At 41.3% G+C, this 27,159-nt stretch overlaps 1 protein-coding gene across 7 annotated transcripts in view; it reads left to right on the forward strand.

The window, feature by feature from the left end:
- The window catches only part of LOC133530603 (AT-rich interactive domain-containing protein 1B-like), an 85,762-nt gene that overhangs the window by 47,820 nt on the left and 10,783 nt on the right, over window positions 1-27,159 (forward strand). For 2 of the 7 annotated variants that reach the window (XM_061868581.1, XM_061868579.1), the window contains exons 4-17: window positions 2,566-2,697; window positions 3,509-3,640; window positions 5,966-6,064; window positions 6,870-7,063; window positions 9,399-9,620; window positions 16,047-16,119; window positions 17,833-17,959; window positions 21,230-21,438; window positions 21,530-21,784; window positions 22,727-23,116; window positions 23,542-23,731; window positions 25,056-25,131; window positions 25,744-25,826; window positions 26,551-26,890. In XM_061868581.1, coding sequence (XP_061724565.1) covers window positions 2,566-2,697; window positions 3,509-3,640; window positions 5,966-6,064; window positions 6,870-7,063; window positions 9,399-9,620; window positions 16,047-16,119; window positions 17,833-17,959; window positions 21,230-21,438; window positions 21,530-21,784; window positions 22,727-23,116; window positions 23,542-23,731; window positions 25,056-25,131; window positions 25,744-25,826; window positions 26,551-26,890 — 2,522 coding nt within the window. The remainder of the gene's footprint in view (window positions 1-2,565; window positions 2,698-3,508; window positions 3,641-5,965; window positions 6,065-6,869; window positions 7,064-9,398; window positions 9,621-16,046; window positions 16,120-17,832; window positions 17,960-21,229; window positions 21,439-21,529; window positions 21,785-22,726; window positions 23,117-23,541; window positions 23,732-25,055; window positions 25,132-25,743; window positions 25,827-26,550; window positions 26,891-27,159) is intronic. The other 5 variants (XM_061868583.1, XM_061868585.1, XM_061868584.1 and 2 more) reach the window with 4 other exon arrangements.

The raw sequence follows: 27,159 nt of genomic DNA on the forward strand, positions 1-27,159 counted from the left end.
GGCAGGGTGAGAGAGATAGAAATATGACCCCGTCTGCCAGTTTGGTTTACTTCTACTACAGTAGTCTGGTTAGATGTCTCACTAGAACCAACAAGACACTGACTGTTGATATACCTTATTTACTTGCATCAAGGCTCACAAATACTCAACTGTATAGACAAAGGGACCAACACTTGGTCTCGGCCTCTGGTCCGTATTATTAACGCAGTAAGGTCGATAATCGGTGAAGTCAGCGTGAGAACATGGCATGTCGCCGTGTCCTCATACAGAGGCGACACGTGGTGTATCAACCCTTCGGCAGGTGGCGTAATTGTTAGGTGAGGGTGTCATTAAAACGACGCTACTAAACTTAATAATTTAGTAATGGTAGATTTGTCCATACAACTAAGTAGATTAAGCATACGCATAAGCCCGCCTGATGGTAACCAGTCTCCGTGGCCTATGTACGCCTGCAACTCCAGAGGAGTTACATGCGCGTTGCCGACCCTAAACCCCCCCCCCCTCCTCGTTGAGCTCTGGCAACTTTTCTCACCGGCAGGAACACTACACTATGAGTAGGGTCTAGTGTTATTTGGCTGCTGTTTTCTGTAAGGTGGAGGTACTTCCCCAGTTGGGCTCTGCTCTAGATCTGGAATGACATCCACTGGCTGTGCCCTACCACACAAAGCGAGATTACATTCACAGTGCCTATACCTCTCTTTTGGACGTAGTTTAAGGACGTACCCGGATCCAATCCGACTAATCAAATTGAGGGATTGCTTATCTTGTTCTACAGATATCTCAGAAAAAGCAAGTCAAATTAAATAAATAAATATCATAGGACATTATTACACAAATTGACTAAGTCCCACAGTAAGCTCAATAAGGCTTGTGTTGAGGGTACTTAGACAACGATATATATAATATATTTATTTATTTATTTAATCTTTATTGCACATAAGAAAACACACTGTACAATAGGCGAACTTAATGCCGTAAGGCATTCTCTACCAGTCAACCTTTAGGCAAAGCAAATAAGTTGTAGGCGGTGCAAAAACATAGGTATAGGTGATACAATTGATACATGTACGAACACAATACATTCCAGTACTGCCAGCAAAAATAAATATTTATAAATATTATATATAAATATTTACATACATAGAAAACACCCATGACTCAGGAACAAATATCCATGCTCATCACACGAATAAATGCCCTTACCAGGATTTGAACCCGGGACCATCGGCTTCATAGGCAGGGTTGTGACCCACTAGGCCAGACCGGTCGTTTGATAAATCGATTCAAATGGTCTGTCTGGACCTTCATTCTGTCTTATTGAAGTAATTAGTACCGTAGATAGGACCATGGGCTTTAACAGGTTTAATTCAAATAACAATTCATATAACCTAAGTGTTCCAAGTCGATTTTTCAACCCGATCGTGATAACCTCTGCGTTGTCACGAAAGGGCGAGCAGTTTCTATCGTAATAAGTATAGTTATTTCGGGACAAATCCATAACCGTGGGTATCGGAGGTGTGACGGATCGGCCCACATACGTGAAATGTATTGGCCACGCAGTACGGTGACGCAATACTGACGCAGGCAGTGCGTTATCCAACGTGCCTAACCAAGATGCCATTTAGAACTAGATGGATAAGAGAAGTCGTGCGTTTACGTAGCGTGTTAAATTTTCTTCTACTCTCATTATGTATTTTGTTATTAAAAATATTGAACAAAAACATACATCAAAAGGTGTGTCTTGTAGGTCGTGGCAAAGAATTAGGTAGGCATTTGTTTGTCTAAATACTTAGTCAACACAATACATTCTCGAAGACAACCATCCTTCGGCAGTCGGGTGACACAACTGTCGACATATAGTCTGTCAAGCAGTATGTCAGTAGCAAAGTGAAGTAGGGCAACGCTCAAAAAGCAGTATTGCGTTGGTATTGCATTAAGAAAAGCAGCAATGTACTACATTGAACCGAAACACGTAATTATCATAACTTGTAATTTACAAATATTTACGATCAACGAGAGTGATTGTATATTGTAGGCATCTTGGTAGGCTACTTGACTTTGCTTAAGTTCATGCACAAGCTAATTTAATATGTTGGTATTTAAAGGTGATGGCAGAAAATTATCTTGAAATAGCAACAATTCAGAATGTAAACGAACATGATGGCTGTGATTCGCTGTCCACATTCCACAGGTAAAACACAGACGACACGCGATTTTGGAATTATTCGAAAATAGTGTTGCTAACCCACGATTTTTCAAATTTTGCTTGACAAGATTTGCTTGACCAAGTATATCTAATATTTATAAAGATAAAGATAATTTATTTTTCAAGTAGGCATATTACAACTCGCTTATGAACGTCAACTAAAGCTACGCCGACTCTAACCCTACACCTCAGACCTGAGAAAATTTAAATCCCTCCTAAATTGTGGAAGGGTATCCCAGTATGGGTCCGGCAAGAAACTCTGCTTTACTTTATATCCATACAGTTCAATACACCAGAATCTACTTTTTACCATTTGTTGCTATGTTTAAATTTATAATAACGGTTTTGTATGATTACAGATCGGCATCAACCCCGGGCTGTTCGCGGCGTACAAGGGGCACCACTACGCGGGCCCCGGCAACCACTTCTGGAAGTGTCTCTACCTGTCCGGGCTGACCCGGGAGCAGATGAGCGCCGACGAGGATTACAAGGTATTTTGAACATAACTATTCATTTAAAAAAATTTAATTCCTCTACACTATATGCCATAAATCCATTTTATGCAAAAAAATGCCTTACATGTTTTTGGAAAAGACCTGATACTCTTCAAACTGCTGGATCGATTTTTGAAGTGAAAACTTCTTTAGCGGCGCTGTGTACTTTTTGAGATGGGGAAAAAATGTTAAACTCGCGACAGGACGTCAGGTGTCACGTGACCGTCAGATTGCAAATTCGTAAGACGGACATGTGACGTCATGGTGACGTGCAAATTGAATGGCATCGAAGCCTGGTTACTTTTAAAAAATCGTATCTCATTCAAGTGTGACATTTTATTTTTTTCGTAATCAAAGTGCTGTCATAACGGTTAAAGAGCTTTAATCTTTGATAATTGTGTTGTATCTTTGTGTTGTTGGCTGTCCATGATTGTAGATACTCAAATTTTTCCTTACCAAAAAGTTAAATAACAGAAAAGAAGCGTGAATGTTTTACTTAATACATATGATGGTGAACGATTCATTAACATTTATTGATTGTGTAAGCTGTAGTCAATCAAAGTGATTTGTTAAGATTTAGTTAGTGGAAATCGTTTTCTCCCGAAATGGAATTTCATAGAAAAACTACCGTTATTTCGTTAGGATCGCAAAGCTATTCTTCCCTCTTAAAGCGTTCGCAAAATTTCACTTCGGGGTAGTAACTATTGTTCACTGTATTGACAATAATCAGTCCGGCCAAATCTGGTGGTCGGTGCAAGTCCAGAAATATTTAGAGAAGTGTGTATTAACGTGGCGTTCGGTTGCACAGTTGCTGAACTTCGGCATCGGGTTCACGAACATGGTGGGGCGCGCCACCAAGGGCTCCGCCGACCTCACGCGGCGCGAGATCAAGGAGGGCTCCGCGGCGCTGCTGGACAAGCTGCGCGCCTTCCGCCCCAAGGTGCGCTCGCACATACGGACCTATTCCTAACCCCCTTATTCATAAACGTGTGCTAAACTTGACAAGCCCTTTCCGACGTATTGGTATGATGGAAAGGGTCAAACGATTGTTACCGGCTTGTCAACTTTAGCACACGTTTATGAATAAGGGGATAAATAGACACGGATGAAACAAGTAAACCTACTTATTTTATTTTATTTCGATGCTAAGCTGAGTCAGAAAAAGTACCAAAAGGGCAAGTAGATATAATTGCCCAATGTTAATGTACTGGGTTGGGCAAACTGGGCCTATTGCTCGTTTTAGGCCGAAATAGATAAATTCAGATTATCTATTTCGATCTATTTCGTAGTAAAATGGTAATTGTGTTAAAACAAGTTCCTTTAGTGTAGAAAAGTACATATAAGTAGTTGTATATTTTACGAACCTATTTTTATATCTAGTTATAGTACATTGTGCAACGAGGGGGGTAAGTGAAATTTTGGATACGAGGGAATTAACAACCCGAGTTTGCAATATTCTTACCCCTGGAGTTACACACAATGTTTTTCATCACACTTGCGAAGAAAAAACTAAATTTTAAACGAAATAATTCTTAAATACGGTGACATATCAAATATTCGTCCGCCATTTTGTAATTTCTTGACAGGTTAGTATCGAGGGCACAGACCTCTTCGGCATTCAGCCACGATTAATAATTATGTAAAAATATTTTAAACGGCTGTTAAATTAATCGAATTATTTAATTTTAAACATAAACAAAAATATTAAATTATAAACGTCAGTATTTTAAAAGTAAAACTCATTTACTTGGTTTGTATAAAAAGACACATAATTAAAAAAAGCTATAACATCCTAGGGAGTCAAATTTTTTTTTTCACAATCCATAACTCCCGCGGGAACAAAATAGGCCTATGTCCTTCAGTACACCTGCATGAAATAAGAACTTTTTCGAGCAAGTGTGATAAAAAGTATATAGTAGCATTTCAAACTAGGTAAGCGATCTTGACGTGTCTTTTTATTAAAAATCACTTTTGAAAAATAAGTCGCAGCGAATATGTTACAATTGTAAATAATATACGATTTATTACATTCTTTTGCTTTTATAAATAATATAAACTATTTTTTTAGTGTTTTTCAAAAATTAAATAACAATAAATATTATAGGACATTGTTACACAAATTGACTAAGTCCCAGGGCAATAATAGTTAATAATAAAAAGACAAGTTAAGATTGTTTATCATTTTACTAAAAGTAAAGAACTATAGGATGACCTAAAGGACGGCGCCCAGTGGTAGACCCGAGTATGTGTTTGAGAATTCCTTCCTTATTCATCTAACTCACCATAACAAAACTCACTAAAAGCAGGATACACTCTGAAGTCACAGAGTGAGTCCTGATACTAATTCCATAAATAAATAAATAAATATTATAGGACATTATTACACAAATTGACTAAGTCCCGCGGCAATAATAGTTAATAATAAAAAGACAAGTTAAGATTGTTTACCATTTTACTAAAAGTAAAGAACTATAGGATGACCTAAAGGACGGCGCCCAGTGGTAGACCCGAGTATGTGTTTGAGAATTCCTTTCTTATTCATCTAACTCACTACAACAAAACTCACTAAAAGCAGGATACACTCTGAAGTCACAGAGTGAGTCCTGATACTAATTCCATAAATAAATAAATAAATATTATAGGACATTATTACACAAATTGACTAAGTCCCGCGGCAATAATAGTTAATAATAAAAAGACAAGTTAAGATTGTTTACCATTTTACTAAAAGTAAAGAACTATAGGATGACCTAAAGGACGGCGCCCAGTGGTAGACCCGAGTATGTGTTTGAGAATTCCTTTCTTATTCATCTAACTCACTACAACAAAACTCACTAAAAGCAGTATACACTCTGAAGTCACAGAGTGAGTCCCGATACTAATTCCATAAATAAATATTATAGGACATTATTACACAAATTGACTAAGTCCCACAGTAAGCTCAATAAGGCTTGTGTTGTGGGTACTTAGACAACGATATATATAATATATAAATACATAAAACACACCCATGACTCAGGAACAAATATCCATGCTCATCACACAAATAGATGCCCTTACCAGGATTTGAACCCGGGACCATCAGCTTCATAGGCAGGGTCACTACCCACTAGGCCAAACCGGTCGTCAAAAAGCATTCCATATACGTAAACAAATATTTTTGATGTTTCACATAGAGTTGACTAGTTGGTTTACTATTCAACTCGTATTGTTTGGCTCTGGCTCGTGTATGTGTAGTAATGTGTGTGTGTGTGTGTCGTTACAGGTGGCGGTGTTCAACGGCAAGCTGATCTACGAGGTGTTCTCGGGCAAGAAGGACTTCTGCTTCGGCAAGCAGCCCGACACCATCGCCGGCACCAACACGGTACGTTCTAATCTAAAGGGTCGGCAACGCGCATGTAACACCTCTGGAGTTGCAGGCGTCCATAGGCTGCGGTGACTGCTTACCATCAGGCGGGCCGTATGCTTGTTTGCCACCGTCGTGGTATAAAAAAAATCTAACGGACTGTGCGTCGGAGAGACAACCCGAGTTGGCCTCCTGACAAACTGCACAGCGAAGTACTGCCCCCTAAATTTGCTCCCACGAGCGTTACTCCCAGACATGTGTGAGGATGGGGAGGAGTAGGAGGAGAACCAATATAATAATTTCATTGAGTGATTTTCTATTGGTTCTTAACAAACCTATCTCAATACGCATCCTCGCACATCTCTGGTGGTATCGCAGCCTAAATTGGAACAAATAACGCTTAAAAGTGCAGTGAGAGCAGAAAAGTATTATAGGACATTCCCACACAAATTAAGAAAGTCCCATAGTAAGCTCAATAAAGCTTGTGTTATGGGTACTAGACAGCGATATATATAAATATTTATAAAAATACTTAAATAGGTACATAGAAAACACCCATGACTCAGGAACAAATATCAGTGCTCATCACACAAATAAATGCCCTCACAAGGATTTGAACCCGGGACCATCGGCTTCATAGGCGGGTTCACTACCCACTAGGCCAGACAGGTCGTCAAAATATTGTAAGCAATGTACATTTATTTTTATAAAAACCTGTTTAACATGGCATTATTTTTATAGCCACTAGCAATCCCTATAAACATTTGAAGCAAAACTCAAGTGTTGTTTATATTACTTGTAACCTAACTGTCTTTCCCCGCAGTACATGTGGGTGATGCCGTCGTCGTCAGCGCGCTGCGCGCAGCTGCCTCGGGCGGCCGACAAAGTACCCTTCTACGCGGCGCTCAAGAAGTTCCGCGACTACCTCAACGGCCTCGTGCCTCACATCGACGAGGCCGAGCTCATCTTCCCCGACAACACGTCCCGCCGCCCGCAGGAGGAGATGGAGATACGCAGGTATTTAACACGAGGCCACTAGTAGGGCTAGCTCGACGGCCTCGTGCCTCACATCGACGAGGCCGAGCTCATCTTCCCCGACAACACGTCCCGCCGCCCGCAGGAGGAGATGGAGATACGCAGGTATTTAACACGAGGCCACTAGTAGGGCTAGCTCGACGGCCTCGTGCCTCACATCGACGAGGCCGAGCTCATCTTCCCCGACAACACGTCCCGCCGCCCGCAGGAGGAGATGGAGATACGCAGGTATTTAACACGAGGCCACTAGTAGGGCTAGCTCGACGGCCTCGTGCCTCACATCGACGAGGCCGAGCTCATCTTCCCCGACAACACGTCCCGCCGCCCGCAGGAGGAGATGGAGATACGCAGGTATTTAACACGAGGCCACTAGTAGGGCTAGCTCGACGGCCTCGTGCCTCACATCGACGAGGCCGAGCTCATCTTCCCCGACAAACACGTCTCGCCGCCCGCAGGAGGAGATGGAGATACGCAGGTATTTAACACGAGGCCACTAGTAGGGCTAGCTCGACGGCTTCGTGCTGTACATCGACGAGGCCGTGCTCGATTTCTCTGACAACACTCCTGCCTGCAGGAGATGGGAATACGCAGGTATTTAACATGAGGCTACTAGTAGAGGTAGTTCGACGGCCTCGTACTTCACATCGACGAGGCCGTGCTCAACTTTTCTGACGGCACTCCAACCCGCAGGAGATGAAGATACGCAGGTATAAAACACGAGGCTACTAGTGGAGCTAGTTCAACGGACTTGTGCCTCATATCGACGAGGCCGAGAGTACATCTTGAAATAGATATTTATAAGATGGATAATAACTATTAAAATTAGTTTGAGAAAAACGCTGGTACTTGTTATTTATAGAAGCTGAAGTTAAAAATAAGTTTGCAAATATGAGATAATTTTTAAAAATTTGACGTGTAACCTATTTTCTTTATTTCATGCATGGTGTGAAATAATTTGTTTTAAATACAGTTGAATACCCTATTGCGGGTATGTTACCAGTCAACCATAGGGCAAATCTGAAATGTGTCAAGGTGGGTGCAGTGACGAAAAAAAACATTTTACCTCCTTTTCTACATCGGTAGGCGTAGGTAGCTGTCTTTTTAATTTCATTGTATGAAACCCAAAATCAACAATCATTTTTCTTTCACCCGGTCTCCCTCATTGAAGTCGGTTTTTTTTCTTAAAAAATATTAAAGTAACTATAGCAAAAGTTTCGTTAAAATGAGCGATAAAAATATTTCGGTGACGCCACCACATATCCGCGAGTTCCGCCAAGAGAGCAATGATGTCCCAACGTTGACTGTAATTTGGGTTAGTGAATATATCATAAAGTTTACAATATGTGTCTAGATAAAATAGTGTATGTAACTGTACATAATTAGGCATTAAAACACTCGTGTGATCCTTTTAAGGAACTCACTTCGATCGTTTCTTAAACCCACACTCGTGTATTTTAATGCCTTTTATTATGTAGCAGTCACATAAACTACTATTATGCCACCGTTGTTTAAGAGAGGTCAAAAAAGGCGAGTGGCGTGAGTAACAATTTGAAGCGAAGCCGAAAATCACGAGTATTTTTTGACTCAGTTAAACAACGTTGCATACAATACTTTTTCTACGACCAAGCACTTACCTTGCAATAAAATTGTAAATTTAACAAATATTTTTCATGTCATGTATCGCGATTTTGAAGGCAGCAAATTTTTAGTGACTTCGTTGGTCATCACTGATATGTCTTCAGGCGTAGACACTAAGTTTTCGTCTTCATCCATTTTAACTTGAAAAACACAGTGTTTTTTTAACACAAAAGTGAATTTTTTATTCGACAACCACAATAACTACATTCAAGAAGTAGCGAAGAATGGAGGGTACGGGCGGGAAAATGAATGAATGAAATTAAAAAAACTTGTCTATGGTTTACTTATTTGGTAGAGATAACATTTAAAATAAAGTTGGCAACAATATATTTCATACAATATTTTTCCCAATCGAAGTGAAAAGCAGTGTGTAACTCAGCTATAAATGTCCATTTTTATTTTCGGCTATTTTAGTCCTCGCTGTGCTCGGACCAATAAATTGTCTCGGTTAAGATGTTAACAATGGATCGCTTTATGCCTTTGTTGTATAGTCTACTATTTCTTGAAACCTATTAGGAATGTTGTTAGTATTAGTGGCCACGAGTGTATAAATGACAGATAACAGGGGAGAAGTAGAAAGAAGTACCGGCGCTTTATCTCGTAGAAACGTAGCACAAACCCATCCCCGATGCACCGAATTTGACAGAAAAAAAAACTATACACAAAGAAACGCTTGCAGACTCACCATGGAGCCGGAGCCCGGCGACACCATCATCCTGGAGGACGGCACGGAGGTGCCGCTGAAGAAGAAGCGCGGGCGGCCGAAGAAGATCAAGCTGGAGAACGGCGAGGTGGCGCCGCCCGCCCCGCGGGCGCCCCGCCAGCCGCGCGCGCCGCAGCCGCTCGACCCCAACGGCGAGCAGCCGCCCAAGAAGAAGCGGGGGCGGCCCAAGAAGATCAGGTACCACACCACGCGTGAACAATTCTACTATTATTACTATGTATAAAACCGGCACGAAGAAGCAGTATTTTGCGCCATCAGTTGTTTTGACAACAAACTATAGAAGCGGAGAAATCCCGATGTGTGTAATGAGGTAATGACTAATGCACACGCGTTTTATACGACTTTTTTCAACACGTTAGCTAACAAATAAATTAATAGTAAAAAAAAACACTAGAAAAACACGCTTTTATAAATGTTAACCTGATCGTGTTCAAAGTCCATTATGTGACCTTTCTCACAAGTGCAAACACGACTATGATACGATATTCCATCATGTAATGCCGGCGCCTACCTTCCGGCTTCATCATCAGACCTTGAAACCTAATCGTGGTCAAAGTTCATTACAAGATTTTTCTAACAAATCCAAACACAGCAGATACGATGTTCCATCATGAAGTTCCAGTTCATATCTTCCGGCTCCATCATCAGATCAGTTCGACAGTACCATATTATTGTATTGTCATCAGAACTACATACAGCTGTCAATTTCATGACGCTACGATCCTTGGAAGATGGTTAAATTAGTTACCTTAGATTCCATTACCTACTGTTATGTGTTGTCGAGGGAGTAAAATAAAGAGCATACAATTATCCAAATGAGATTTATTAAATACTAATCCTAACTAAAACTATACTAAAACTAGAAGGGCGCCAGGAAAGATTTGGTCTGGTGTCCGACCGGGGTTCTCTGCCTACCCACTGTCAGATCGGCTAGGTCAGTCTTTATGCGCCGCGCACTGATGCGCGTCCACCAAAAAAGGGCATTACGGTACGCCCTTGGTGAACAGTTTATGGCACTATATCTTTAAAAAATATCACTCTCACAAGTGGGATGTCCAGATAGATTTATTTTCCATAAATTTCGATATGCAATTTCGGCAATCTTAATCACTACACGAGTGGAGGATACGTGCTTCGTCTTTGGTTTCTAATTCAAATCTCTTCGTTATGAATGCAACCGTCAATTCTAAACAAATAAACCTGATATTTTTAAAAACCAAAGAAATAAGGAAAAAGTTAATCCACACCGGGGTTTGAACCTCGGTCGTTCCGATTACTAGTCCAAGCTCCTACCGCTGAGCCACGGTAACACTTAACAAGGTGGCGTAAATTGATTATCAGTTACAACCACCCGTAGTATGGTATATTGATGCAATGGAATGACAACCTTAGCGTTAATACGGATAGTCTAAAATCGGCTAAACTATCTTAACCATTACACTACTTGTCGGTAGTTGAGAATTGTGCACCCACCCTAGATTATTAATAAACAGTCTTGAAGTCCAACTCGAGTATCATTGACGCCTACCCTGACATGGCGCAGCCAGAAATTATTTAAATGGTTCAAACAAAGATAAAATAGTATAAAAAGTTATAATATTTAATTAACAGGACTCAGTTGTTTATATACTAAAATGGAAACAGTGCTTACGCCTCCGTTACCGTTTACTTATGATCAAAGTTTATTGAACATTACTACGGGCAGTTTAAGTGATAGTTGGAAAAAATGGAGTAAGGGATTTACAATATATTTCGACGCGTGTGAACTTTCTAAAAAAACATCGGCCATGCAAATAAATATATTGCTTCATATAGTGGGTGAACAGTGCAGGGAATTGTATGAACAACTAAATGCGAAGTGTACTACGGTAGAACAGGTTTTGGACGAATTTAAAAAATATTTTGATCAAAGGAAAAACTTAACGGTTGAGAGGCATCGATTTTTTACGCGAAATCAGGCAGAAAGTGAAACAATTGAACAATATGTGTTTGATTTAAAGAAATTATCAACTTCATGTGAGTTTGGAACTTTATGTGATTCCTTAATTAAGGATAGGTTGATATGTGGCATCGCGAGCAAAGCTATTCGGGAGAGATTATTACGTGAAGCCGACTTGACTTTAGAACAAGCTATGGAGATTTGTCGAGTGGCTATAGTATCTAAAGTGTATTCGGAAAAAATTGTTGAAGACTCGCGAGAGAAATCGGTACATAACATAACGACGGGTGACAACAACAATTCATTGCAAGATAATAATGTATGGCAAATATCACAAAGAGGAGGTTACGGTCGCGGCCGTGGACGGTTCGCGGGGTCGCGAGGCGGCCGTGGCGCCGGGCGCGGCGCGGGAGCTTGGAGCAGGAGCGGTTGGCGCGCGCAGGACTCGACCGTGTCGGCGCGAGCGGCGGCTGGCGCGGCCGGGAGCGCCGCTGGTGCTCGTAGTGCGGCGCATGTGTATAATAACGGTACTCGTTGTTGTAACAAATGTGGTACAACGCACGGAAACTATGCGTGCCCAGCGTATGGGAAACGTTGTTTACGGTGTTCGCGCATGAATCACTTTTCGCGTATGTGTGGCGTATATCAAATTGAGGAGTCGGACCAACAGGTAATATATTGTCTTAATAATGAGATAGATGAATGGTCGATTGTTTTAAATATTAATAGCCATAATTTAAGGTTTAAACTTGATACGGGAGCCGAAGTTAATGTTTTGCCATTACGCTACTTATCTCAAGTTGGTTTAAGCAAAGAAAATTTAATGGTTACCACGTCGCGGCTTCACGGTTATTCTGGAAAGAACTTGGAAGTTCTAAGCAAATGTTTTTTGAAAGTGATATAAAGATAATGTATATTTTTTGGAATTTAAAGTGGTGGATGTGCCGTCCTCTCCTGTATTAGGTAAATATGATTGCAAGGTAATGAATTTGGTTAAAAGAGTATTCGCAGTGAGTGAAATGGAGCAATTGAACTCTCCGGCTTTTGTTACGGAATATAAAGATGTATTTCAGGGTATAGGTTGTTTGCCTGGTAGTTATAAAATTAGAGTGAATCGCGAATGCAAGCCTGTGGTGCACGCTCCAAGAAAGGTACCAATACCATTGCGAGAAAAACTAAAGGCAAAGTTAGAAGATATGGAGCGACAAGACATCATAGCAAAGGTTGAGGGCCCTACTGATTGGGTCAACAGCATGACTATCGTAAAAAAACCAAATGGAGATCTTAGGATATGTTTAGACCCGAAAGAATTGAATCAAGCTATAAAACGAGAACACTTTAGGTTGCCTACGTTAGACGAAATAGTTTCGAATTTGTCAGGGGCTCAGTATTTTAGCACACTAGATGCTACTAATGGTTTTTGGCAAGTAAAAATAGAAAATAGTGATCTTTGCACTTTTAATACACCGTTTGGGAGATATAAGTTTCTACGTATGCCCTATGGAATATCGTCTGCGTGTGAGGTTTTCCATCGCAAAATATATGAGAATTTTGACGATATCGAAGGAGTTTGTATGTACGTAGATGACATTTTAGTCTTTGCAAAAACGAAATCTGAGCATGATGAGACGTTGAGACAGGTATTAGAGAGATGTCGTAAAATTAATTTAAAATTAAATTTTGCTAAGTGTAAATTTGGTCTTGAGGAAATTAAATACTTAGGACATAAAATTACGAGGAAAGGTCTATACCCAGATGATAGTCATATATCGGCTATTATTAATATGCCTAGGCCACAGAACAGTAAGGACGTTGAACGTTTGTTAGGATTAACAACGTACGTGGGTAATTTCATACCTAATCTTTCTAATAAAACCGAACCACTCAGAGAATTGTTGCGGAAAGATATAGAGTGGCATTGGAGTGAGAGACATGAAAACACATGGAATATCATAAAAAAATGTTTGTCCGAAAAACCAGTGCTGCAATATTACAGTATGTCTAAGCCCATAAAACTTTCAGTAGATGCGAGTAAGAGTGGCCTGGGATGTGTACTTTTACAAGATGGTCTGCCCGTGTGTTATGCCTCAAAAGCACTTACAAAAACTGAGCAGAGATACGCACAAATAGAGAAAGAGTTATATGCATGCGTATACGCATGTGAGAAGTTTTATGGTTATATTTATGGGCGCTCAGATATAACGATTGAAACTGACCATAAGCCCCTGTTGAGTATAATAAAAAAACCGATTGTGGATGCCCCACCCAGATTACAGCGCATGCTATTAAGGCTCCAACCATATTCATTTCAGCTGGTTTACAAACCAGGCAAGCAGTTGCATATCGCGGACGCTTTATCGCGCGCCTACGAGCCGCCCGCGGCCTCTTCCAGTGATCATCATGACCTGCAAGACGAACTTACAGAGGCGGTGCACACAGTGTGTGCATACAATGAGCTAACTGATACGCACTATTTAATACTACAAAAAGAAACAGATGGTGATAGTGAGATGCAGCTGTTAAGAAAGTATATTAGAAAAGGATGGCCAGAAGAAAAAAAAGATACATTATGCGCATTTTGGCCTTGAAAAGTGTTTGTTAAGAGCGCGAGAGTTATTGTTTTGGCCCGAAATAAACAATCAATTAAAAAACTTTATATCAAATTGCCAAGCGTGTTTAACATTTAGAAAAAACAACACAAAAGAAAAACTAATTCCACACGAAGTACCAAAGAGACCATGGTCTAAAATAGGTATTGACATATTTCATATCAATCGAAAAAATTACTTACTGATTGTCGATTACTATACCAAATATGTGGAGGTACGCGAAATGCGTAGCACACTCTCTCACGCGATAATAGATGAGTTAAAATGTATATTTAGTAGTCACGGAATACCCGAGATAATTATCTCCGACGGAGGACCTCAATTTGTTTCACGTGAATTTAGTAATTTTGCAAATGAATGGCAATTTAATCACGTACGCTCTTCTCCTCACTATGCCCAGTCCAATGGACAATCAGAACGCAGCATTCAGGTAATAAAAAATATTATAAAAAAATGCACCTATACGTCGACCGATTTTCGCCTAGCCTTGCTAGAATATCTTAATACACCAATTAGCGAATACTTACCCTCTCCGGCAGAATTACTTCAAAATAGAAAATTACGTAGCATTCTACCACTACGCGAAACAGTCCTAGATGCGACAGTTAATCACAGCGTTAGGAACAGATTAATTGACCGTCAAAATAAATATAAAATGTATTACGACATAAACGCAAAAAACTTATCTCCCTTAAAAGTAGGGCAAAAAGTAAAGGTAAGGCATGACAATAACAGCATTTGGATAAGCGGAACGGTTAGTAAAATTTTAAGAGATCGGTCATATCAAATATTAATGGGAAACGGTAATAAAATAATACGGAATAGACGTCACATCATACCGGACTCCCCGCACCGTCCGGAAACCGATCCGGAGTATGGGTTCGATTACGACCACATTCTTCCGCCGCAAATGCAATTCACATCAACTTCGGTTCCCAATTCAAATATTGTTAATGTAAACACAAACCAAACTGATTCTTATGTAACTCGTTCTGGCAGGACAGTGATACCTCCCAATAGATGGGGCAATTGGAGTATATAACTGGAATTCAAGTATACCTGCCTGTTGGAGACCTGCCTGCCTAATAGGTTGTTAAAATAAGTAAAAATGAATACTCAAATATACTAAGATAATCGTTTAGTAGATTAATTTGTCAATTTCGATAAATTTAAGTAAAATATTATATTTAATGTTTATTTAGGTATGCATACATTATGTAAAAAAAAAAAGATAGTACCTAATAATAAACAAACATTATAAACTAAAACGCATTTAATATTGTATAAAGAAAATAAATATGTTAGAAAGTTAAAAAAGTATGAACAATTAAAAATAATAATAAGATATGTACTTCATAAAAACAAGTAGGTGCCTAAATAATGTTCAAATTCAATAAATACTTATTTTATTAGTTAAAATTGTAAAAGTAGAATAATGTATTTAGTAAAAACAAAGAATTATATAATATACAAATGTTATCTAAATAACTAATATTATTGTATAGGTTCTTTACAATCTATGGAAAAGCATAGATTTGTTTAAAGTACTAGGTTAATAGAATTAAGGTAATGCATGCTTCTTTTAAGGATGTTGTTTTCTTATTTTTGATTTTAAGAAGGAAGATGTCGGTAGTTGAGAATTGTGCACCCACCCTAGATTATTAATAAACAGTCTTGAAGTCCAACTCGAGTATCATTGACGCCTACCCTGACACTACTTAGTTACATACAGGTCGACCTAATAAAAGCGTTTTAAAATTAGTATATTACATGCAGTAAAACAAGAAATGTCTCAATTCACATGTCGGCCGAGGCGAAGTCGAAGCCTTTAATATTGTCAAAACGGCTTATAAGCTTGTTTCTCTACTTTGCCCTGAAGTGTACGTCTGAAAATATCGGTACGAAAAATGTGCCAAAAATATGTATACACCACCTTAATATATGGGCAATAAAGTCGTGTATACATTTTTGTACTTTTTTGTACCGATATTTTTAGACGTGACTGCACATGATGCTTTTCTGAATATACGCTAATGTAATGATATTTATCATCAGGCCCGAGGAGCAACAGTTCCTGCTCCAACAGCAGCAGCAACAACAACAGCAACAGCAACAACAGCAGCAACAGGTCAGTGGTGTTGTGTTGTCGGAGAGTGCATGACATGAAGCGCACAGAAAACCTAACTCAAACAAATGAGGATAAAAGTGTCATTCAATACTTAGATATAATAAATAATAATTCCTCCTATATACGTCCCACTGCTGGGCACAGGCCTCTCATGGGCTTGGACTATAATCCCCACGCTGGTTCAAAGCAGGTTGGAGACTGCACCTTTCAATTTCTTCGCAGACGTGTGCAGGTTTCCTAACGATGTTTTCTTTCACCGAAAAGCTAGTGGCAAATATTAAATTGTCAAGTGAAAATCAAAACTCACCAGTTATCTCAATTATCAAATTCGAAGCACGAATTTCTTACACACTTGCACATTTCTTGCACACCTTATACCAGCCAATTAATTTTTGGTAGTGTCCGAAGAAAATCCGATTTCGGGTTCGGACCTATGGAAATAGGTCACTGGTTCAAATCCGGTTTGAAGGACCACAAAATGAAGTGGATCTTGTATATGTATATAGAATTCTTATGAATAAAACACATATTTTTCACTGGTTCTTTAATTGTATAAAATACGTGCTTTTAGTACAGTCACGAGCTTTAATTTGGGACCCATTTCCATTAAATGTTGTTAGAACATTCAAAATGCAATAAGGACGAAACTTCAGTTCGATAGTGTTGAAATGTCAAGTTAAGACATTTAAATGTCTTATTGAATCGACTCTTGAAATGATAACCTCTTTGCAAAAAGCTATCACTACGGTTTTCTAATTACGAAGAAAATTAGTTGCCCCTAGAAACGTAAACGTAAGTTGTCCAACTTGTCGATGGTAAACATTATATGTATGACACTGCGTTAAAATATTAGCTCTAAATAGCGTCAGTTTGCTACACGATATTCAACTTTAGGTGGGTCCTAAATTAAAACTCGCGACTGTACAAATCTAAATCAAAATGTGACACTATGTCATTTTTTTAAAACAAGAACACGAATAAACCAAATAGCCGAAGGTTTGAATACGGAACAGGTATAAAATAGTTATTTGTTTTACAAGGGGGCAAAGTTGTTGTTTAAGCTCTCGTGCTAATATTGATGCCCGAGTAAGTGAAAGATTCCAAAGTTGAACCACGAGCGTAGCGAGTGGTTCGACAAGTGGAATCTTGAGCGTTGCGAGGGTTTCGAGGCAAGAGGGTTAAACAAACTTTGCCTCCGAGTGAAACACAACATTTTTCACCACACCAACGCGAGGAAAATACTAACTATAAAATACCAATAAAATCAAATCCAAATGCACGTAATAAAAAAAATATCACTCAAAATAATAATTTAAAAGTCAATTCAACTAGCTAACATGAGGAAACAACTTAAAATTTGCATCTGATTACTTTCCCCCACATGTGAATAAAATGCAACTTTCTTATTAGTTTTAAAACAATTAAGAAGGCCTTCACCAGTTGGTGTGGTGAAAATCATATTTACACCGAAAGCTCGGTTTCAGCCAAAAAACTTTTGCCTGGGCAACTTACAAGATGGTAAAACAAGGTGTAGGCAGACAGTGAACTAAGGGGTGGCAAGTCGATATCGCCGGAGCTCTAGGGGCAGACGTCGCGGCATGCATCGTATGTAAAATTTGAGCTCCAGAGAGGGGGGGAGATAGAACCGAACTTTTCGGTCGGCAAGAGATCCAGTTTCGGTCGCTAACTCTGTACTGGTGTGTGTGCCCGGAGGTGCATGATGTGTTGACGCAGTGTTCGCCGCCGCAGGCGCTGCTGCCGCTGCACGAGCAGTTCCCCGCCGCCGCGCCGCCCGCCGAGCTGGAGCTGCTGCCCGACTACCCGCCCTACTTCCAGCACGGTAACTTGTCTAACCTTTACGAGGAAACAGGACGCCCGATTCCCCCCCGATACAAACGTAGTCCAGTTTCCTCTCTGGACATTGACATTTTGGGAAATATTTTTACATATTTTGATGTATATTAACTATAGCTATGCTTCTGCGTTTAATTTTTTCGTTTTTTGTATTATTATAAAAATTAGGGGTAAAAAACAGATTTTAATGCACTTCAAAATTCGAAAAAAAAAGCAAACGGGGCATAGCTGTGGTTGATATACAACAAATTGTGTCAAAATATTTTCAATAATGTTAATATCCAGACCGGAAAATGAAGACTGTTTGTATGAAAAGGTGATTTCGCGCGGGTCCTCCACTTTCGTCTTAATAACATGATGATGCGAGCAAGGCACGCGTCTTCGTGAATGACACGATCTATAACTTCTTTTATTCTTGTTCTTTGTCTTTATAAAAACCTGTGAAGACGTGGACCTTGTGTTCGAGACACGTGTCTGTGAATTTGCTCGCAGCGCCATGGGATATGTATGTTTTACGTATTTTCATCATTACGTTTTTATCATTAGCAAAAAGAAAGAGACAAAAAAGTGCATACGTAATTCAATGGTATATTGACGGTTTATAATATGCCCCCGAAATAAGTCAGATCGTTCCGAAACACCCTACGAGTCTTCATTCGTAATAATTAATTAATGAAATAAAAGTTTAAAATTTAAGAAAAGAACCATATTTTACGTATTTCATTATACAATCAAAACAATGAACTTAAAAACCGGCCAAGAGCATATCGGGCCATGCTCAGAGTAGGGTTCCGTAGTTACTCTTCCGTCACAATAAGCTAAACTGGAGCTTAAAGTATGGTAGATTGTTAACCAAGGGATGAACTGTGGGTGTACGTCTTTTTACTATGATTAGATTAGATTAGATTAGATTTATTTATTTCTTAAAGAAAAAGACACAGTATTTTACACAAAGGGATAAAACAAAGGCTTTCACTAAAAGATCGTCAACTTAACATTAAAACAAAAAATATAAAATTAATAAATAAATTTAATCCCATTTGCGGGTGTTTATTATAGTTGAAATTCCTATGAGATTAAACTAAAGACACTTCCTTTCAAATAAAACAAAAATTGTTGAAATCAGTTCACATGATAAAGAATTATCCCTGAAAAACCAACACACATACTGTTCGCGCAAATTAGTTAGCCAATTTTCCCATAGATGGCGCTGTACTTCTGGTCAAAAGTCTTTCGTGATTATAGTTACATGAGAAAATTGAAATTTTTGTAAGGAACCCTCGGTGCGCGAGATAACCGAACTCGCACTTCACCGGTTTTTTATTTAACTTAACTTCCATTGAATATTTCGCTGTGCTGTGCGCGGCGTATGTCGGCAACCAAAGACTTGGAAGAATTCTCGCGACAATTTGACAAAATGCCATTCTTTTCTTGACGATGGGGTTGGCTGGTTGAAGTATTTTATAGATGGCGCTAGCAAACGTTTTACCTTTCAATCCGATTAGTGTCAAATGCTTAATTTTTTAGCCCCTTTATCCAAGTCACTCAAATAAAAACTATAAACAGGGGAAACCTATATGCTGGCGCTATCTAGGAGAATTTAACAACTTGGAGACGTCTTGTCTAGTGTTGTAAAAGACTCGAGTTCTGGAGTCGTAATTTTCTACAGTCAATTCATTTAATAGACGACTCGATGAATTCGAAAAGTCCCGAGTCGGGTCGAGCTTGGGTCAGCGACTCGAGTTTTGTCTACAGCTAGAGCGTGAGTCTTCGACAAAACTGGAGTCTTTCACTGCGACTATTAGTTTCCAAATTGAGACTTGTGGCTAGATTCACAATACGACTCCGATCAGAGTCTAGCTGGGAAAATGTATTGTATTGAAATTTGAAGAATGATAATATGTAAAATGAGTTGTGCCGTACTCGAGAACGTTGTGTTTTGTATGGGAAATGTTCTCGCTCGAGAATATTTGGTCTATATTTGGTTGGGTTCGGGACGGTTCGGTACAGTTCGATTGTGTTTGGTTAAGTACGAGTCAGTTCGTTTTGAATCTGTTCCGTTTTATCCGATTTGGTTCTATACTATACTGTTTAGATCGGTTCGGTATGGCTAAGAATGGTTCAGTACAGTTTGGTTTGGGACAGTTCGATTCGGTTCTGTTCGGTTCGGTTAAGTACGATTCAGTTCGATTCGGTGCGTTTTTAATCGATTCGGCTTTATTCGTTCGGTTCGGTACCGTACTCTTTATTTCGGTTCAGTACGGCTAAAAATGGTACGGTACGGTTTGGTTCGGTTCAGTTCGGTTCGGTTAAGTACGAATCAGTTCGTCCTATGCGACACTTGCTTAGTTTGCGAGACTTGCTTGGGAGAGGAGTCATATGTACTGAGGCGCGTCTCGTCATTTGAGTTCCGAGTCGTAATAGAAAGGATTCCCAGAACTCGAGTCCTTTACAACACAAGTCTTGTCTGTAATTTTCTGTACAGAACTGTCTACCGATTTTTGAGAGGAAGGGGCACGTTAAATGTATACTGTTTATACACCGTGTTTTTATTGAATTGCGTTAACTCCGGGGTTTCGGTAAGTACGTTTAAGGAAACTAAATGGCATAGTTAATTTTCACAAAAAAAAAATTTTTTTGTTTTTTTTTTACTATTTTTATTTTTATAAAAAGTAACTAAATGTTGCATATAGCGTTGTTGTAACACGGGCATTACATTTAACTCAACCAAACAATTGAAAACTGTGATATATCAATGTCATTTCTAACATCGATCGTCCGAGATAGTACGTACGTTAGTAGCAAATGTATGAACTCGCACTAAACACTAATCAATAAGTAAACAGGTCCTAAGGCAAGTGTACACGCTCGTAAGGGCCTTATAATATAGAAAAATATGATTGATTATCTCTGAAATGGAGTTAATTAGAATATCGGTGTCTTTGAGAAAGTTACTTAATTAAAGCTCAGGAATGCACCCTTGAAATTAACGCAAATCGAAAAAAACACGGTGTATATCTGACATGGCTATTTGTATGTAACGTAACATACAAATAGCCATGTCAGATAAACGTCAGTCCATACAATGCATATGACTATTGGTTGAGATTTGAAGACAGAGGGTAAGCTCTTAAAGGCGCTTATGGTTGTTAAATGCTCCAAGGGTGCTATCTATAAAATAGTTTGACAGTTGCCAACCCCATCGTATTGGTTGTGCGCGTGGCGGCCTCGTGGTGACGTGTCTGTTGGGTTGCAGGCGGCAACATGGAGTCCGGGATGGAGGTGGGGCTGGCGCGCTACTCGTCGCCGGGCCCGGGCGGGGGGGGGGGGGGGGCCGGGGGCGCGGGCGCGGCGGGCGCCGGCGCCGGCTTCCCGGCGGCCTCGCCGCGCGGCGTGTACGCCTCGCCGCGCTCGGCCGGCTACTCGCCCGGCCCGCCGCGCCCGCAGGGCACGCCGCAGCCGCAGGTGACCACTGGCAACATTTAGAACGTCCCGCGATTCATTTCTCAATAATGTAACGAATGTGTAGAGGAAATAACATTATATCGTTTCCCAGCAGTACCCGTCGTCGCCGGCCGCGTTCTCGGCGCCGTCGCCGCCGCGCAGCAACCCGTACGGCTCGCCGGCGCGGGGCGGTGTGGGCGTGGGCGTGGGCGGCGTGGGCGTGGGCGTGGGCGGCGTGGGCGGCGGGTACCCGGGCCGCAGCCCGCTGTACGCCGCCTCGCCGGCGCCCTACAGCCACGCGGCCGGCTCGCCGCACGTGCGCCTCGAGGACAGCTACGACCACCGCCAGCCCGACCCGCAGTCGCAGGTATTGTGGACCTTGTCTACATTTGCCCGAGAGCCGCGGAATGCACGTCATCCCGCGTGCACTTACGAAACTGATATATTTTTTCGTTTTTAAGCCGAGCTCATACCGATGTCTAGTCAGTATTGTTTTTTTAAACCCCAAACGGGAGACGCTATAAAAAAGAATGATAACGCTATTAAAGGTTTGTAAATTATCATCTCTATAGCCTTAAGCAGCAAATTCATAATAGATTGTACACGCCAGCGGCAGAATCTCCAGGCGGCACGCGCCTTCTTAGCGCGTGCGACCACACACCACATCTGATTGTTCATTATAAATTGACTGGCTAAAGCTAAATAGCTATGTTGGCGCACAGGTTCGCTAAGTGTAGCATGGAGGTCAAAATTACTTTATTCCGTGCGTATTGCTAATGTTTTTATACTAGTGGCCTGTGGACTAATTTTAAGCAGAAATCCTTTGACTCTCTGAGGGTTCAGTATAACAACGTTTTCAGGGCCCTGTAGAGGCTTATACTGTAGTGCTTCTGGCATGTTTGCGGACGCACATGTAGATGATTTTTATGCTATTATGCGAAAAAAGACTGCATCAGTGGTACACCGTATACGCGGGAGCACCAACGGGATCCTGAAAATGATAGCCGAGCGGTTAGATTCTGGTATTTTAGGACGATTTATCGAATTGCATGTTCACAAACGTGCGGTTCGGTAAATCGGCCAAGATAATCAGCAATTTCAAGTGTGTAAGTTACCTAATTTAATTTATGTAATTTATTGTGCGGAAGGTAACATAACATAGGTTGTAAGTTGATACTAACAAATATGGACTGAATTGTTTGAGAATAATTTTTTTTTTTTTTAAATAACTTGTTTAATGAAACCTACTTCATCGTGTAGGTATAGTCGGAAAGCTCACTCCCGATACTGAGTAGCCGTGTGTCCACAGACCCCGCGGCCGTACTCGCGCTCGCCCGCGCCGTTCCCCGCGGCGTCCCCCGCCGCGCACTCGTACACGCCCTCCCCCGCGCACACGCCCTACAGCCAGCACTCCTCCCCCGCGCCGCGCACGCCCTCCGCCGCCTACCCCTCGCACCCGTCCCCCGCGCCGCTGCCGCCCGCGCCGCTCCGCTCCACGGGCAGCGCCGGCTCCTTCGCCGGGGAGCTGTCCAGCGACATCGGCGCGGCGATATCCTCGCCCAACGCCTCGCCGGGGCTCGCGCTGGACTTCGAGCCGCCGCATGCCGGGGACAGTCGCGAGCGGGAGCGATCGCCGCTCGGATCTACCGACATGCATCCGGGCAGCGGCAGCGATGAGTCGCTACAGGATTATAACAAGGTCGGTTCGCTAAATCACGCAGTTTGGTATACGATGGGGACATGAAAATTCTAGACTGTACTGGAAGTCCACCGAGCAATGAATTAGATAAAAATTACTCGTCTGAAATAACTTGGACAGTCAGCGTCACAAGTAGCGTATGAAACAACGCACTAAAAGTATCTACCGTCCTCAAATACTTTTCCAAACAGAGATATATCTCGACAGTTTCCGATCTAAAGTATCTGCACTAGTTTGATTGTTACACATATAAATAAATAATAATAATAAAACGAAATGTTGAGCTATCAGAAAAGGAACCTTGAACCGCACACTATAGAACCTGGTTTTGAATTTACTTCCGACTTGCATATCCCGGTCACGGCACCAAAATGTAACGATCCCTTAAAAAATATCCGATATTTAACTCCGATGTTATCTCTCAGCAGACAAACTCCGGCGTGAGCGAGATGTCGCCGGGCGGCGTGGCGGGCGCGTTCGGCGCGGGCGCGGGCGCGGCGCTGTACGACGCGGCCGCGGGCGCCGAGCGCCGCGCCTACCCGCACCACGCGCCGCACGCGCCGCACGCGCTGCACGACGCCGCGCACAAGGACCATTACCACTACCGCGACCAAGGTACCGGTCGCATAAACCCTCCGCTCCCAGGGATCTAAATCTGACAGCCGAGTGACGAACGAATAATCATTCAATACATAAATATTATACGACGTTCTTACACGAACCGACTAAGCCCCACAGTAAGAAGAAGGCTCGTGTTGTGGGTACTCAGACAACGATATATGTAATATTGTATATAAACTTAGGTAATAGAAAACACCCATGACTCCGAAACAAATATCTTTGCTCAATACACACATAACTGCCGTTCCCGGGATTCAAACCCAGGACCATCGGCTTCGTAGGCCGGGTAAATACCGACTAGGTCAGGTCTGTCGACAAACGAATGGCAGAATTGAACTTTGGGTTTGCTGCCGCGTGTCGCATCCGTGGGACTCAAAAGGGTTAAAAGACAGTCCTTTAACATCGTAATAGCGCAGAGAAAATGAGTGAAAAAAAGCAACAGAGAAGAATGACGACGCATCGTTCAGCTTATCGGTAATTGCTGAAATGATGACAACCACTTTGCTATGAGTGAAATGGCAAAGAAGATTAACGCTTATGAGGTGCCTTAACGTCATAAGCGCCAATCTTCGTCTGAAGAAAAGACTAACAGCAGCATACAAACTATTCGCTGAATTGCAGACGACTGTATATCCTATATGTTGATTTAAACTAACACGATGTTCACTCGTAATTTTGAAACTGATACTGCACTTACTTTTATTATTTAGCCTAACATTTGGAACTTGACATTACGTTCGTGGTCATAGGCAGACTGACGAGGAATTGTATCAACATCTTCTACTTGCGCCGGTTATGCGAACTACCCGCACTTGATCCTTATTATTCACTTGTACCCTAGGGTTGTCACTTTACCTAAAGGCGCTAAGAACGAAGAATTAATATTGTTGTCCCGGCCATATTATATATATTATATTTCTGTTCCACGTCCATACTTTACACACAACATTCACGACATCCGTGACTGGATGTTTTTGCACGCTTACATTTGCTAATCACTGGATTCCACGCAGAAAATCCCCTGTCTTTCATCCTGATTGCAATTTGGATATTTTCTGATTTCAACTGCTGCACGTACTTCACGTACTTACATGATTATGTCCCGGTTCAATTTCAAAGTCTACGGTTCGCCAAGAACCTCACCAGATATCACCGGGGGAGGGGGGATCAAAAAGTAGCCGAAAAAACCTCGCGTGATTTGTGCACAAGCCCTTATCAACGATTTATTACATCGTGCAATTTTAGATAGGTACTCCTGAGTATGTATTGTTAGTTGTACCATTGTACTAAAATTAAATTTGTATTTGTTCCGTTTCAGGAAGCAACTTGGGTGACAGTCCACGATTAGACCACTTACAACAGCATCCCTCCATGTACTCTAGCAATTTTAATAGGTAACACTTACTTTGTAATAAAATTGAGCTAACCAAGATATTTCTTTAAGACACGGACCTAAAATATGTTACGAGTCTTGAGAGAATAGTGGACGCCCGCTTCTCAATACAAACGTAGTCGCCATTTTCCTCTCTGGACACTGAAATTATAGAAAATATTTTACGCAATTTGATCTGTATTAAACTTACCTATGCCTCTTTGTTTAACTTTATTCGATTTAAACTTATATTTATTTAAAAAAAAAATTGGTACCTGTTCTGGAATTCAGGCACTTTGTCACTATTCCGTTTTGAGATTTAGATTTTTAATGGGTAAAATGAAATGAAGGTGCAATCAATCAAGCACTTTATTTGCAATAGAACATACTTAAATGCATGCAAATACAATTATAATATTCTACATATTCTATAATCAAAAAAAATATTTTATAAATCGATAACAACAATAGGATGTCAGAGTCAGAATTATACGTAGGCATAGTATTATTAGTAATCATACATATTAATTTATAGCATTTGCAAAATATTCTTTAATACAATAATAAGGAAATTAAATGAAAGCTTTTAAATAGCTTCTAACTTCACATGTGTTTGATACCATTCTATGTTCAGATCGACGCCGGAGGGCGGAGGAGAAGGGCCGTTCTCTCCGCACGCGCCCGCCTTCCGCCCGCCCGAACACTCGCGCCCACCCGGTATGTCTTCATATCTACTACCATATATTTAAATTAGGTCAACGTGGAGAAGATGGCATACAGGATGCCCAGTAATTAATGGATAACCTTCTAACCACCGACAGGGCACCTTAGGCTGGTCCAGATAGTGCACTTATAGGTCTAGTAAAAGGTTTATGTTTCCGAGATAATCGAAGTTTTCTGACTTTTTAATATTTAGCACCTTACTGCATTAATCACCATCTAGGCCATACGAAAGAGCATGTAGGTCGTAGAGCGTGTTACCTAATAGTCTTCACCGCATTGATCTTATTGTATACTTTTTATCTTTTTAAAATAGTTATCTAAATATTTTGTTCAATATAAGTAGCGATCGTTACTAAGCCACGCACTACGTCGTGTACAGATATGCGATATCACTCAGTCATCGTTACTTTAAAATTTGAAGTCTTATTTTGTGACTCGTATTCATATTATCGATAGCTTCTGTCCGGGACTTCGTCCGAGAAGAATGATGACGATGATCGATAAAAACTACCCCATGTTCTTCCCCGGTTCTTTTCTACATCTTTACCAAATTTTGTTTAAAACGCTTTAGCGGTTTAAGCGAGAACCGATCTTGAGCCACTATTTACTTAAACGACATCTTTTTTTAAAGATAGCGATTATTTTATTCAATCACATAAGCTACATATGTTATCATCACACAACCAGTCGACAGGCGATAACAGTGACGTTTGCACAGGGTCGCCGGGCGAGTTCGCGGGCGGCGCCAAGCCGAAGTCGCAAGACGTGGCGTCCAAGTCGCTCTCGGGGCTGGAGTCGCTGGTGGACCAGATCCCGTCCATCGCGGACGGGCCGGCGGGCGCGGGGCCGGGGGCCTCGGCCGGCGGCCCCGGCGGCCTCGGCGGCCCCGGCGGCCCCGCGCCCGCGCCCGAGCCCGCCGCGCCCGTGGCCTCGCTGCCCGAGTACGCGCCCGCGCTCTACCCGCCCTACGGCTACGGCTCGCCCGCCTACGCCAACAACGGGTCAGTATCGCCCCGCCCCGCCTCGCACCAGGTCTACTACGGCTCCTACAACAACGGGTCAGTGCTCCCTTCAACTAACCCGCATGCGAGTCGCTGCAGCAACACGCCAAAAGCGAGCGTGCGTTTCGTGGCCGAGGTGTCGGGTTGCGCTTCTAACTTTAATAGCATGACGCCGAGTGAGGTATGGTGGATTTGTTGTGAACGCCTGATATGTTTTTTTTTATTCTTTAGATTTTTCCTTTTTCTACTACGACTCCTACAGTTACGGATTAGTCTAGCATTATTTCGCTAACTGAAGAGTTAAGCTACCTGAAACCTTAATCGCA

The sequence above is a fragment of the Cydia pomonella genome, chromosome 23 (assembly GCF_033807575.1).
Source record: "Cydia pomonella isolate Wapato2018A chromosome 23, ilCydPomo1, whole genome shotgun sequence".
In the NCBI taxonomy this organism is placed as follows: Eukaryota; Metazoa; Arthropoda; class Insecta; order Lepidoptera; family Tortricidae; genus Cydia; species Cydia pomonella.